Source organism: Pelobates fuscus, chromosome 7 (genome assembly GCF_036172605.1).
Source record: "Pelobates fuscus isolate aPelFus1 chromosome 7, aPelFus1.pri, whole genome shotgun sequence".
Classification (NCBI taxonomy): domain Eukaryota; kingdom Metazoa; phylum Chordata; class Amphibia; order Anura; family Pelobatidae; genus Pelobates; species Pelobates fuscus.
The window spans coordinates 148,690,186-148,706,670 of record NC_086323.1 but is presented as its reverse complement, the minus strand read 5'-3'; the positions used below and the strand labels follow the sequence as shown (position 1 = coordinate 148,706,670).

Here is a 16,485-nt window from a genome sequence, read left to right as displayed (position 1 = left end):
TTATCTTATCACAGGGCTGCATTCTGACATTTATAAAAGTAATGCTGTCTGTAGTTTTATTCCTCCAGGCATGATTACATTTAAAGAAACCTTCAGAACTTGTATTCATAGTGGGGCAAATTTCGAAATGTGGAGCAATCACCATAGAAACCAATGGAATGTTTCTGCTGAGTCAACTATTTCACATGGCGATTGTTCCTCTAGAACTTTGCTGTACTTTGCAGTTGGCTACACTCATAAACCTACCCAAATGTATCATTTTTTTGTCCGATCTATTGAAACTCACCTCTTGAGAAAAACACTGGATGAGTCCATTAGTCTTTCAATACACAGAATTTATTTTTTGCTTTCATACAAATATGTGCTATTTTGATCCCATACAACTGCAACTACAATTTTCCATTTCTTCTCAGAAGTTATTTAACCCCTTAATGACACAACTTCTGGAATAAAAGGGAATCATGACAGAATATATCCGTCGTCTGTCCTTAAGGGGTTAAAAGTAATAATTGAACAGTCTCATTTTCAGAACTTATTTTATGTTCAGATTTCCTTTTACTCCAACTCTTTAGGTAACGGTACCTGTAAAAAAAAAAAAAATTACTATTAGTTTATGTATTTTCCACTGTGTTCTTCACAGTACGATAGATAGGGGAGAATATAGAAGAAATGAGAGATGCTACAAGTTTAAAAATTGTGACATTTTTCAGCTTGTGATTTTTCTCTAGTAGAGTTAAAGGGATACTTCAGGCAGTATAACAGTGTCATCTCTTTAAAGTGGTTATAGTGACCAGAGTTGCCTGGTGCCATATTCTGTTCAGTGTTAATATATTTTAAATATTTTAATGTTAACTTAGAACCCCCAGCAGCTCATAGTGCCTCCAGTGTTCCTTTAAGGATCAAAAACTCATCTAGATGAAAATACCGCTGGGCTCTCTTGCATTTTTTGAGCTGTACAAGTTAAAGTGTAAAATATGAAGACATTTTCTAAGTCACTTAACTATGGAATCTCTGACAAATTATACTTGATTTCAGCTTGTTTGGGCATTCAGCTGGGGAAGCCCAGGGATGTTTAGCAACCAGTGTGTGTCAGTCACCCTTAATCTCATAATTTGCACAAATCCTCTAGCAGCTATGTCCAAGATCAGGGCTTTGTGAATATACCTTTTAGTGTATACCACAATCACAGGGTTCGCAGCTGTGACTGTAGGCCACCACAACTTCAGGGCTGGTGCACCTCCGCACGGGCCTGAGGCCTGTGATTGCCCGGTGACTGGCAAGAGGGGAGAGCTATGCTGTGCTGTAACATTCCTCCCTGTCTCTGCATATAGCATGGTCTAACAGGAAGTACTCACTGTCAGACCTGGTACAACTCGGCCACGCAACGCACAGAGCCAGAAGGTACAGGAAGGGAGGAGTGAGGGAGGGAATGAGACAAATGGGGAGGCTGGGGGGAATAAGAAACATGAGGGGCGAGGGAGAGGGGATAAGATCCATGGAGGAGCTGGGGGGAGGGAATGAGACACATGGGGCAATTTTCGCACAGTGGCCCGATAGTTTCTAGTAACGCCTCTGATTGCATGTCCTTTAAACAAACCTGAAGAATTGAACAGAAATATAGGTTTTGAACCACTTTCTTTCTCAAGACAACTTGAGACCCTGTTCACCTTAAAATCTTGTCCTTCCCAAATGCATGTATACTTAAATTCACAATTATTTTGCATTGCATTGTCAAACAAATCCAAGCCCATAAACCCTACTTAGTTTCTTTTGTAGTTAAGTTTGGCATTTTCCACCCTGCAAATCAACCAATTTATTGTGTTACACTCTTTACCTCTCAGTATCAACAATGTAAAATACAATCCCCTTTCCTTCTCCCACACTTCATGGAAATGTTGTCAAACTTATTATTTTTTCATTATTAAGTGTTCTTGCAAAGCAAGACCACTTAATGTTATCTCACATATATATTATTAAGTGTTCTTGCATAGCAAGACCACTTAATGTTATCTCACATATATATTATTATTATTCTTATTATAGCCAAATTTTCCACCCTAACTCCTCCCACAGTTTTTACACTACATAGACAAAAATTTACCAAAACGTGCAGTTTGTTCCCGATCGGATTGCTATTACTTTGTGGAACATTTAGCCGAATGGTTCACGGAATATCGTCGTTCTTGTGGCGAAATTTGTCCCATAGGAATGAATGGCAAAGCTAGAGTGGGAGCTGGCAAAAGCTGAAAAATCAGGACATGATTTCTAAACTGCCACCACTCCCTCATTTTCAGGACCACCTACACAAATCTTAAGTCAAAACGTTCAGCTATCACTGCTGCCACTAAAAATGTCCACAGCTAAGCCATAGTCCTGATAGTTTTCACAATATGACCATTTGTTTGCAACTCACGCCGTCCATTGACATTTATTGAAACTCCACTCTGCAAAGCTCACATTTGAAGGGCAATTTCTAAACTGCGACTGTGCCTTCATTGTTAATATCTCAGAGACATACTATACATCAAAATGTAGGTCTGCGTCTTGTGATTCTCACAATATAAATCTATTCACTGTAGGATTTATAGTTTTTAAAATACAACCATTTGAAGATGGCAACCGCCAAAATACTCTGACCTGTGCCAGGATGCAGCAGCAAGTGATGTCATAGACAAAGCCTTTTCTACACCTGCTAATGTTTTTATAAATGTATGGTTTAATGTAACTGTGCAACAACGTTGCAATTAAATGTGCTATATAAATGATAACAGTTACTCTGCCCACTCCAGTTGTAGACTACTGGTGGAGGCAAGAACACTTCACACAATTTCCCCAGAAATTGTAGCTTTCCTAGTTATTAAGTGTTCTTGCATAGCAAGACCACTTACTGTTATCTCACATATATATTATTATTATTAAGTGTTCTTGCATAGCAAGACCACTTAATGTTATCTCACATATATATTATTATTATTATTATTAAGTGTTCTTGCATAGCAAGACCACTTAATGTTATCTCACATATATATTATTATTAAGTGTTCTTGCATAGCAAGACCACTTAATGTTATCTCACATATATATTATTATTATTATTCTTATTATAACCAAATTTGCCACCCTAACTCCTCCCACAGTTTTTACACTACATAGACAAAAATTTACCAAAACGTGCAGATTGTTCCCGATCGCGTTGCTATTACTTTGTGGAACGTTTCGCCGAATGGTTCTCGGAATATCGTCGTTCTTGTGGCAAAATTTTTCCCATAGGAATGAATGGCAAAGCTAGAGTGGGAGCTGGCAAAAGCTGAAAAATCAGGACATGATTTCTAAACTGCCACCACTCCCTCATTTTCAGGCCCACCTACACAAATCTTATATCAAAACGTTCAGCTATCCCTGCTGCCACTAGAAATGTCCACGGCTAAGCCATAGTCCTGATAGTTTTCACAATATGACCATTTGTTTGCAACTCACGCAGTCCATTGACATTCATTGAAACTCCACTCTGCAAAGCTCACATTTGAAGGGCAATTTCTAAACTGCGACTGTGCCTTCATTGTTAATATCTCAGAGACATACTATACATCAAAATGTAGGTCTGGGTCTTGTGATTCTCACAATATAAAGCTCTTCACTGTAGGATTTATAGTTTTAGAAATATGACCGTTTGAAGATGGCAACCGCAAAAATACTCTGACCTGTGCCAGGCTGCAGCAGCAAGTGATGTCATAGACAAAGCATTTTACACCTGCTCATTTTTTTATAACTGTATGTTTTAATGTAACTGTGAAGCACTTTGGGCAACAACATTGATATTAAATGTGCTATATCAATAAATAATAACAGTTACTCTGCCCACTCCAGTTGTAGACTACTGGTGGAGGCAAGAACACTTCACAATTTCCCCAGAAATTGTAGCTTTTCTAGTTATTATTATTAAGTGTTCTTGCATAGCAAGACCACTTAATGTTATCTCACATATATATTATTATTATTATTCTTATTATAGCCAAATTTGCCACCCTAACTCCTCCCACAGTTTTTACACTACATAGACAAAAATTTACCAAAACGTGCAGATTGTTCCCGATCGCGTTGCTATTACTTTGTGGAACGTTTCGCTGAATGGTTCTCGGAATATCGTCGTTCTTGTGGCGAAATTTGTCCCATAGGAATGAATGGCAAAGCTAGAGTGGGAGCTGGCAAAAGCTGAAAAATCAGGACATGATTTCTAAACTGCCACTACTCCCTCATTTTCAAGCCCACCTACACAAATCTTATATCAAAACGTCCAGCTATCCCTGCTGCCACTAAAAATGTCCACGGCTAAGCCATAGTCCTGATTGTTTTCGCAATATGACCATTTGTTTGCAACTCACGCAGTCCATTGACATTCATTGAAACGCCACTCTGCAAAGCTCACATTTGAAGGGCAATTTCTAAACTGCGACTGTGCCTTCCTTGTTAATATCTCAGAGACATACTATACATCAAAATGTAGGTCTTGGTCTTGTGATTCTCACAATATAAAGCTCTTCACTGTAGGATTTATAGTTTTTAAAATACGACCGTTTGAAGATGGCAACCGCAAAAATACTCTGACCTGTGCAAGGCTGCAGCAGCAAGTGATGTCATAGACAGGGCCATTTGCACCTGCTAATGTTTTTATAACTGTATGTTTTAATGTAACTGTGCAAGAACGTTGCAATTAAATGTGCTATATAAATAAATAATAACAGTTACTCCGCCCACTCCAGTTGTAGACTACTGGTGGAGGCAAGAACACTTCACACAATTTCCCCAGAAATTGTAGCTTTTCTAGTTATTCTTATTCTTATTATAGCCAAATTTGCCACCCTAACTCCTCCCACAGTTTTTACACTACATAGACAAAAATTTACCAAAACGTGCAGATTGTTCCCGATCGCGTTGCTATTACTTTGTGGAACGTTTCGCTGAATGGTTCTCGGAATATCGTCGTTCTTGTGGCAAAATTTGTCCCATAGGAATGAATGGCAAAGCTAGAGTGGGAGCTGGCAAAAGCTGAAAAATCAGGACATGATTTCTAAACTGCCACCACTCCCTCATTTTCAGGCCCACCTACACAAATCTTATATCAAAACGTTCAGCTATCCCTGCTGCCACTAAAAATGTCCACAGCTAAGTCGTATTCCTTATAGTTTTCACAATATGACTATTTGTTTGCAACTCACGCAGTCCATTGACATTCATTGAAACTCCAGTCTGCAAAGCTCACATTTGAAGGGCAATTTCTAAACTGCGACTGTGCCTTCCTTGTTAATATCTCAGAGACATACTATACATCAAAATGTAGGTCTGGGTCTTGTGATTCTCACAATATAAAGCTCTTCACTGTAGGATTTATAGTTTTAGAAATATGACCGTTTGAAGATGGCAACCGCAAAAATACTCTGACCTGTGCCAGGCTGCAGCAGCAAGTGATGTCATAGACAAAGCATTTTACACCTGCTCATTTTTTTATAACTGTATGTTTTAATGTAACTGTGAAGCACTTTGGGCAACAACATTGATATTAAATGTGCTATATCAATAAATAATAACAGTTACTCTGCCCACTCCAGTTGTAGACTACTGGTGGAGGCAAGAACACTTCACAATTTCCCCAGAAATTGTAGCTTTTCTAGTTATTATTATTAAGTGTTCTTGCATAGCAAGACCACTTAATGTTATCTCACATATATATTATTATTATTATTCTTATTATAGCCAAATTTGCCACCCTAACTCCTCCCACAGTTTTTACACTACATAGACAAAAATTTACCAAAACGTGCAGATTGTTCCCGATCGCGTTGCTATTACTTTGTGGAACGTTTCGCTGAATGGTTCTCGGAATATCGTCGTTCTTGTGGCGAAATTTGTCCCATAGGAATGAATGGCAAAGCTAGAGTGGGAGCTGGCAAAAGCTGAAAAATCAGGACATGATTTCTAAACTGCCACTACTCCCTCATTTTCAAGCCCACCTACACAAATCTTATATCAAAACGTCCAGCTATCCCTGCTGCCACTAAAAATGTCCACGGCTAAGCCATAGTCCTGATTGTTTTCGCAATATGACCATTTGTTTGCAACTCACGCAGTCCATTGACATTCATTGAAACGCCACTCTGCAAAGCTCACATTTGAAGGGCAATTTCTAAACTGCGACTGTGCCTTCCTTGTTAATATCTCAGAGACATACTATACATCAAAATGTAGGTCTTGGTCTTGTGATTCTCACAATATAAAGCTCTTCACTGTAGGATTTATAGTTTTTAAAATACGACCGTTTGAAGATGGCAACCGCAAAAATACTCTGACCTGTGCAAGGCTGCAGCAGCAAGTGATGTCATAGACAGGGCCATTTGCACCTGCTAATGTTTTTATAACTGTATGTTTTAATGTAACTGTGCAAGAACGTTGCAATTAAATGTGCTATATAAATAAATAATAACAGTTACTCCGCCCACTCCAGTTGTAGACTACTGGTGGAGGCAAGAACACTTCACACAATTTCCCCAGAAATTGTAGCTTTTCTAGTTATTCTTATTCTTATTATAGCCAAATTTGCCACCCTAACTCCTCCCACAGTTTTTACACTACATAGACAAAAATTTACCAAAACGTGCAGATTGTTCCCGATCGCGTTGCTATTACTTTGTGGAACGTTTCGCTGAATGGTTCTCGGAATATCGTCGTTCTTGTGGCAAAATTTGTCCCATAGGAATGAATGGCAAAGCTAGAGTGGGAGCTGGCAAAAGCTGAAAAATCAGGACATGATTTCTAAACTGCCACCACTCCCTCATTTTCAGGCCCACCTACACAAATCTTATATCAAAACGTTCAGCTATCCCTGCTGCCACTAAAAATGTCCACAGCTAAGTCGTATTCCTTATAGTTTTCACAATATGACTATTTGTTTGCAACTCACGCAGTCCATTGACATTCATTGAAACTCCAGTCTGCAAAGCTCACATTTGAAGGGCAATTTCTAAACTGCGACTGTGCCTTCATTGTTAATATCTCAGAGACATACTATACATCAAAATGTAGGTCTGGGTCTTGTGATTCTCACAATATAAAGCTCTTCACTGTAGGATTTATAGTTTTTAAAATACGACCGTTTGAAGATGGCAACCGCAAAAATACTCTGACCTGTGCAAGGCTGCAGCAGCAAGTGATGTCATAGACAGGGCCTTTTGCACCTGCTAATGGTTTCTATAACTGTATGTTTTAATGTAACTGTGAAGCACTTTGGGCAACAACGTTGCAATTAAATGTGCTATATAAATAAATAATAACTGTTACTCCGCCCACTCCAGTTGTAGACTACTGGTGGAGGCAAGAACACTTCACAATTTCCCCAGAAATTGTAGCTTTTCTAGTTATTATTCTTATTCTTATTATAGCCAAATTTGCCACCCTAACTCCTCCCACAGTTTTTACACTACATAGACAAAAATTTACCAAAACGTGCAGATTGTTCCCGATCGCGTTGCTATTACTTTGTGGAACGTTTCGCTGAATGGTTCTCGGAATATCGTCATTCTTGCGGCGAAATTTGTCCCATAGGAATGAATGGCAAACCTAGAGTGGGAGCTGGCAAAAGCTGAAAAATCAGGACATGATTACTAAACTGCCACTACTCCCTCATTTTCAAGCCCACCTACACAAATCTTATATCAAAACGTTCAGCTATCCCTGCTGCCACTAAAAATGTCCACGGCTAAGCCATAGTCCTGATTGTTTTCGCAATATGACCATTTGTTTGCAACTCACGCAGTCCATTGACATTCATTGAAACGCCACTCTGCAAAGCTCACATTTGAAGGGCAATTTCTAAACTGCGACTGTGCCTTCCTTGTTAATATCTCAGAGACATACTATACATCAAAATGTAGGTCTTGGTCTTGTGATTCTCACAATATAAAGCTCTTCACTGTAGGATTTATAGTTTTTAAAATACGACCGTTTGAAGATGGCAACCGCAAAAATACTCTGACCTGTGCAAGGCTGCAGCAGCAAGTGATGTCATAGACAGGGCCATTTGCACCTGCTAATGTTTTTATAACTGTATGTTTTAATGTAACTGTGCAAGAACGTTGCAATTAAATGTGCTATATAAATAAATAATAACAGTTACTCCGCCCACTCCAGTTGTAGACTACTGGTGGAGGCAAGAACACTTCACACAATTTCCCCAGAAATTGTAGCTTTTCTAGTTATTCTTATTCTTATTATAGCCAAATTTGCCACCCTAACTCCTCCCACAGTTTTTACACTACATAGACAAAAATTTACCAAAACGTGCAGATTGTTCCCGATCGCGTTGCTATTACTTTGTGGAACGTTTCGCTGAATGGTTCTCGGAATATCGTCGTTCTTGTGGCAAAATTTGTCCCATAGGAATGAATGGCAAAGCTAGAGTGGGAGCTGGCAAAAGCTGAAAAATCAGGACATGATTTCTAAACTGCCACCACTCCCTCATTTTCAGGCCCACCTACACAAATCTTATATCAAAACGTTCAGCTATCCCTGCTGCCACTAAAAATGTCCACAGCTAAGTCGTATTCCTTATAGTTTTCACAATATGACCATTTGTTTGCAACTCACGCAGTCCATTGACATTCATTGAAACTCCACTCTGCAAAGCTCACATTTGAAGGGCAATTTCTAAACTGCGACTGTGCCTTCATTGTTAATATCTCAGAGACATACTATACATCAAAATGTAGGTCTGGGTCTTGTGATTCTCACAATATAAAGCTCTTCACTGTAGGATTTATAGTTTTTAAAATACGACCGTTTGAAGATGGCAACCGCAAAAATACTCTGACCTGTGCAAGGCTGCAGCAGCAAGTGATGTCATAGACAGGGCCATTTGCACCTGCTAATGTTTTTATAACTGTATGTTTTAATGTAACTGTGCAACAACGTTGCAATTAAATGTGCTATATAAATAAATAATAACAGTTACTCCGCCCACTCCAGTTGTATACTACTGGTGGAGGCAAGAACACTTCACAATTTCCCCAGAAATTGTAGCTTTTCTAGTTATTATTATTATTCTTATTATAGCCAAATTTGCCACCCTAACTCCTCCCACAGTTTTTACCCTACATAGACAAAAATATACCAAAACGTGCAGATTGTTCCCGATCGGATTGCTATTACTTTGTGGAACGTTTCGGCGAATGGTTCTCGGAATATCGTTGTTCTTGTGGCGAAATGTGTCCCATAGGAATGAATGGCAAAGCTAGAGTGGGAGCTGGCAAAAGCTGAAAAATCAGGACATGATTTCTAAACTGCCACCACTCCCTCATTTTCAGGCCCACCTACACAAATCTTATATCAAAACGTTCAGCTATCCCTGCTGCCACTAAAAATGTCCACGGCTAAGCAATAGTCCTGATAGTTTTCACAATATGACCATTTGTTTGCAACTCACGCAGTCCATTGACATTCATTGAAACTCCACTCTGCAAAGCTCACATTTGAAGGGCAATTTCTAAACTGCGACTGTGCCTTCATTGTTAATATCTCAGAGACATACTATACATTAAAATGTAGGTCTGGGTCTTGTGATTCTCACAATATAAAGCTCTTCACTGTAGGTTTTATAGTTTTTAAAATACGACCGTTTGAAGATGGCAACCGCAAAAATACTCTGACCTGTGCCAGGCTGCAGCAGCAAGTGATGTCATAGACAGGGCCTTTTGCACCTGCTAATGTTTTTATAACTGTATGTTTTAATGTAACTGTGAAGCACTTTGGGCAACAACGTTGCAATTAAATGTGCTATATAAATAAATAATAACAGTTACTCCGCCCACTCCAGTTGTAGACTACTTGTGGAGGCAAGAACACTTCACACAATTGTTCCCGATCGGATTGCTATTACTTCTACTTTTGTGTAAGTGGGCCTGAAAATGAGGGAGTGGTGGCAGTTTAGAAATCATGTCCTGATTTTTCAGCTTTTGCCAGCTCCCACTCTAGCTTTGCCATTCATCAAAATGTTCAGCTATCCCTGCTGCCACTAAAAATGTCCACAGCTAAGCCATAGTCCTTATTGTTTTCACAATATGACCATTTGTTTGCAACTCACGCCTTCCATTGACATTCATTGAAACTCCACTCTGCAAAGCTGACATTTGAATGGCAATTTCTAAACTGCGACTGTGCCTTTATTGTTAATATCTCAGAGACATACTATGCATCAAAATGTAGGTCTGGGTCTTGTGATTCTCGCAATATAAAGCTCTTCACTGTAGGATTGATAGTTTTTAAAATACGACCGTTTGAAGATGGCAACCGCCAAAATACTCTGACCTGTGCCAGGCTGCAGCAGCAAGTGATGTCATAGACAAAGCCTTTTTCACACCTGCTAATGTTTTTATAAATGTATGTTTTAATGTAACTGTGCAACAACGTTGCAATTAAATGTGCTATATAAATAACAGTTACTCCGCCCACTCCAGTTGTAGACTACTGGTGGAGGCAAGAACACTTCACACAATTTCCCCAGAAATTGTAGCTTTTCTAGTTAATTTTGTTACAGGTGTAGTATAGTTGTGGGCAGTTGACAATAAGGTGACATACGCAATAAGATTCAGTATAGATATACATCAGCAGGGTATTTGAGCTATTTTTTTTTTTTTATTCTTTATTTTTTCTGTGCAAAGGTGGTTACAAGCATATCACAGGTGCCACAACAGCACTTATCATGTAAGCATCAGGGTTGTCACAGTGACATTGCCGGAAAATGCACATTTTTAGTTTGCAGGTTTAAGATAAGCTGGGTGTAGTAGGAACATCAAATTAACTGGTAACCGTTTGGTACATCACATTTAAAGCGAAACATTCTCATGACATGGAGCTGTAGTGCAGCGGGAATAGCGCTGGTGTGGGGGGTATTAGTGGTCGGCCTGAGCATTGGTAGTTTAGTCTGTAGGTCTGGGGTTTGATGGCCTACAGTGCCGGTTCTGGTGTGTTAGTGTCTATCCCCCTGATGTTGAGCCGTAGCGGGTGGCCTAATGTGCCCGTCTGCTGTATTCTATGTGACCCCTGTTACCCCTGGGGGGGATACTCAAATGAGCTTTATGTGAGTCGCCATAGGGTGTCCATGGCTACAGGTGCTAGTGCGGGTGCTCTATATCAGAAATATAAGCAAAAATAAAAGCAACAATCCGAAAGAAAGAGAGAAGGAGAACAAAAGCAAAAACAAACTGTCAACGACATGGTAGATTTATGAGTCCAGCAGATGCAGCAAGTGGTGCTGCTGAGGTATGGTGGTCTGGAAACCCGGAGATTTCGGAGCCGCCTCAGGTTTTGGCTGCTGATTTGGTTGCCGTCCCTGCTCCTCTGGGGACAAATGGGACCACCGTCGCGGGGTGATTTAATTTTGTTCCTATGTTATGGAACAAATATTATATTTTTTCATCAATATAAATATTTCAGACCTTGAATTTTATATTGAAAGATACATGATTACTCATCAGTGTCTAAAAAAAAGTTAGTCTCCCAATATGTCCAAACAAAGAAAAAATAATATAAAAAATAGCCATATTTGTTATTCCCTTTAGCATATATGCTTGGTCTTTGTATGAATTGTAATAAAAACATATCATCCTTTTTTAGTATCGCAAGATATGTCAGTGAAAGAGTTTAAAACTTAAATGTGACCAGGATCATAGATTTGAAACAGTGGTTGGAATATTTTGTACTGTAACAAATTGTTATTGTATCCTATAAATGGAGGGCGGTCCAACAGTTGATGAGTTATTCCATGTCACTAATGGTTACAATAGTAATAGGGAGATATGGTGGGTCTGTTAGTATTACACCCTGCCATGAGAAACAATAGGTTTATCTGGCCCGGGAAAAGTTTGATAAATTTCTACCTATTGTCTACCTTTACCGGCAGAGGAATGTGGAGTTCTTCCCTGGTGGTCTAGTAAAGGAGATTTGTCCCTTTGTTTCAAGAAGCAGTGCATAGACAGCAAAGGCACATATGACTTACCATTGCTTACAATCACTTCAATTTATAAAATTAATTAGACACCCAAGAGAGCAAGGCAGGCTTAAGTTCTCGTGGTGGCAGGTGGGTACTAATGCTCCCACCTGTTCTGTCTGCAAATATCCTTAATGAATGCTACACCTATTGATTATGTGGTGTTGAAATTCTTTGCTTTACAGTACAGATTTTAGTTACATGAATGGCACCCAGAAATTCTTTGCCTGACAACCACATCGATGAACTGTATTGATTATGATGAAGTTTAGAGTAAACCATTAATATATTATAGCTTGTGGAATAAGAAGAAAAAAGTAAAATTAAGTTTAATGCTCACCGCTTTAAGATATGCCACATTACTCTGACGGATATCTTTGAGAAGTTCATCTCTGGGAGTGAGATTTACAAGAGGAGGTGGACGATTCCTGGGCACGGGTTTAAGGGTCTTTATTACATCTTTGAGATTTGTTTTCTCAGACGTTTGCGAATTTTCTGATGTACTAGATTTGGGTCTTGCTCTTCTGAGTTGTATCATGTCTCGGAGGCTGGTTTTCTCCTCTTGCTCCCGTAACTTTTGAGCTATGGATTTGGTTTGTGGCTTCTTTAACTTCACAGCTTGGAAAGGTGGAGGCTGTGCAGGTTGACTCTGGCTTTCTGGGATCTTCATAGTATTTTCGTTATTTTTTCTTAGTCTTATACTTTGTAATACCGGAGGGTTTGGCTCCTCTGGAATTGTTTCCATTTGCGCACTGGGGAGAGGTCTACCTAACATCTCCCATAGTTCTGGTGGAATATCTACAAAACCATTCTCCAGCAAAGATATGATCTCTTCTTGATCTTGTTTCTGCTGTTTTTTTTGCACTTCCTTCCTCTTCTGCCTTTGTTTGTCTAAATTTCTGGTAAGCAAGTTGGTAACAACCATTCTAGGACCTGGTAGCTCAAAATGATATCCCATTTTCAAAAGAGTATGGTTGGCTTTCAAAAGTCTTGAAATCTCCATCTCTGCATGGTGGCCAAGCATGTGTCTTTGATTGTGGAATCTCAGCTCTGTTAAGTACTCATTAAACTGCAGACATCTTATGATGGCTATAATCCCTTTGCCTGAGATGAAGTTAGACTCAATATTTAATGTTGCAATGCTTCTATTTTCCCGCAACATGTTTGCCAGAGCAAATGCCACGCTGTCGTCTGCACCAACGTTTGTCATGCTGAACATTTTTACGTGCTTGTTTTTCTTCAGGGCATTGACGTAGTTAACTAGCATTTCCTTGGGTATATTCTCAATATTATTCAAATTGACTTCTTTTATGTCTGGGTTGTTTTCTCGTATGTTATGCAATGTCCTATCTAAATTGGTTTGATTACCTGATGGCCTTGCGCTCATCTTAATAAAGCTAGCATCAACTGCCAACTTCTTTGGGATATTCAATTTGGACACCTTCTCGACAGGCTTTTTATCATCACTTTTGTCAAGAGAATCTGAAATGTCATCTGCTATCTCAATTCCATTGGTGCTAGGCTCTGAGCATGGCTTTCTTGTGATTGTGTTAGAAGAGTCTTCATCCTCTATAGGGGCTGGAGGACTTTCACAGTTTTGCTCAAGAACTTCGGTATTACACGTGCTTTCTGGTTCCTGGTCTGAACTGTTGCTTGTTTGTGATATTTCTTGATCATCTTTGGTCTGATTTGTGATTGTTTCTTCTATCTGTTCTTCTTGCTCTTCAGTTTTATTGACCAGTAGTGTTTCTAGCACATCTTGTTTCTCTTCATTGTCTTCTTGGCTTATTGCTTGTTCTGTCTCGGCCTTTGCTATATTTCTCTGAAATTAAAAACAATACAAACAATAAAACATTTATACCGATTGTTTTAATATACTAGACAAACTTGTAATAAAATAAAAACAAAACAAAAACACCTAACAATGAGTTGTGGTCGACTTGCAAAATATAGGATGAAGTAGATAAACTGAGAAATATTCTAAGATCCACCAATGTGGAGATTTTTTTTTCCCTTCTCCCTTCTATTGCATATCAGTTGTACTTTATATCTGTTTGTTTAATGAATAGATGTCTTGGCAAACATTACAATCAGTGCCATTGCAAAGTCTATCTAATATTATGATTTGGGATAGAGAGCAATCAGATATTGTTCTGTTCTTATCGTACATCAATAATAACAATACTGGAATAGCACACATAGACTTCCTAAATTTAACTGTAATGGGGACATCTAAATAATTGACCACTAAAATAAATACAAAACAGTGAATGTTATTGGCTACCTGACAGATACCAGTGTGAACCACCCCTAATGGATTCAAAATGTCTCTCTTGGACAATTTATACAAATTAGAAAGTGTACACCCCTAGACTCTGATAAAGAGGCCCTACCCTGATTTATCACTTTTAAGAGAAAAGCTACCCACCGTTTGATTTACGTAAGGCTTATGTTAAGGTGGGAGGGAAGGATAGAAGATAACATATATTTCCAGATATTGATCCAGCAGCAACACTGAATACCATCTACATCATAAAGAGAAACGCCAAAACCATTCCAGTTATGTAAGGAGGAAAGTTCTAGCTCTTAAAATAATGGTAAAGAAATGGAGAAGAACATTGGTCCAGTGTTTGTAACTAGATTTAATTCTAAATATGAACATTTTAACATGTTAAAGACGGAGACAATTGTACTGACGAAGTTTTGACCAAAACATTTGGAATTGACCTGACATATATTGTTTTGCTCAAGAGAAACAGGGCTTCGTTTTCACATCAAATATTTATATATAGAACACTAATTAATATGAATAGACTATAAAAAAAGTCTGAGAAATAAAGAAATGTTATTTTTCAAGTTCTGCATGGCATATTAACTATGAATGTCATAATACTGTTAGCTTTTACTGTAAACATAAAACCCTGTAAACATAAAACACACATACAGGGAGTGCAGAATTATTAGGCAAGTTGTATTTTTGAGGATTAATTTTATTATTGAACAACAACCATGTTCTCAATGAACCCAAAAAACTCATTAATATCAAAGCTGAATATTTTTGGAAGTAGTTTTTAGTTTGTTTTTAGTTATAGCTATTTTAGGGGGATATCTGTGTGTGCAGGTGACTATTACTGTGCATAATTATTAGGCAACTTAACAAAAAACAAATATAAACCCATTTCAATTATTTATTTTTACCAGTGAAACCAATATAACATCTCAACATTCACAAATATACATTTCTGACATTCAAAAACATAACAAAAACAAATCAGTGACCAATATAGCCACCTTTCTTTGCAAGGACACTCAAAAGCCTGCCATCCATGGATTCTGTCAGTGTTTTGATCTGTTCACCATCAACATTGCGTGCAGCAGCAACCACAGCCTCCCAGACACTGTTCAGAGAGGTGTACTGTTTTCCCTCCTTGTAAATCTCACATTTGATGATGGACCACAGGTTCTCAATGGGGTTCAGATCAGGTGAACAAGGAGGCCATGTCATTAGATTTTCTTCTTTTATACCCTTTCTTGCCAGCCACGCTGTGGAGTACTTGGACGCGTGTGATGGAGCATTGTCCTGCATGAAAATCATGTTTTTCTTGAAGGATGCAGACTTCTTCCTGTGCCACTGCTTGAAGAAGGTGTCTTCCAGAAACTGGCAGTAGGATTGGGAGTTGAGCTTGACTCCATCCTCAACCCGAAAAGGCCCCACAAGCTCATCTTTGATGATACCAGCCCAAACCAGTACTCCACCTCCACCTTGCTGGCGTCTGAGTCGGACTGGAGCTCTCTGCCCTTTAGCAATCCAGCCACGGGTCCATCCATCTGGCCCATCAAGACTCACTCTCATTTCATCAGTCCATAAAACCTTCGAAAAATCAGTCTTGAGATATTTCTTGGCCCAGTCTTGACGTTTCAGCTTGTGTGTCTTGTTCAGTGGTGGTCGTCTTACCTTTCTTACCTTGGCCATGTCTCTGAGTATTGCACACCTTGTGCTTTTGGGCACTCCAGTGATGTTGCAGCTCTGAAATATGGCCAAACTGGTGGCAAGTGGCATATTGGCAGCTGCACCCTTGACTTTTCTCAGTTCATGGGCAGTTATTTTGCGCCTTGGTTTCTCCACACGCTTCTTGCGACCCTGTTGACTATTTTGAATGAAACGCTTGATTGTTCGATTATCACGCTTCAGAAGCTTTGCAATTTTAAAAGTGCTGCATCCCTCTGCAAGATATCTCACTATTTTTGACTTTTCTGAGCCTGTCAAGTCCTTCTTTTGACCCATTTTGCCAAAGGAAAGGAAGTTGCCTAATAATTATGCACACCTGATATAGGGTGTTGATGTCATTAGACCACACCCCTTCTCATTACAGAGATGCACATCACCTAATATGCTTAAATGGTAGTAGGCTTTCGAGCCTATACAGCTTGGAGTAAGACAACATGCATAA

At 39.0% G+C, this 16,485-nt stretch overlaps 1 protein-coding gene across 1 annotated transcript in view; it reads right to left on the bottom strand.

The window, feature by feature from the left end:
- Positions 1-314: 314 nt before the first annotated feature.
- Positions 315-16,485, bottom strand: part of LMOD3 (leiomodin 3) — a 28,134-nt gene continuing 11,963 nt past the window's right edge. Inside the window, exons 2-4 of the mRNA XM_063426796.1 lie at positions 12,375-13,856; positions 501-582; positions 315-424 (exon numbers count right to left, since the gene is read on the bottom strand). Coding sequence (XP_063282866.1) covers positions 556-582; positions 12,375-13,856 — 1,509 coding nt within the window. The 3' untranslated portion in view covers positions 315-424; positions 501-555. The remainder of the gene's footprint in view (positions 425-500; positions 583-12,374; positions 13,857-16,485) is intronic.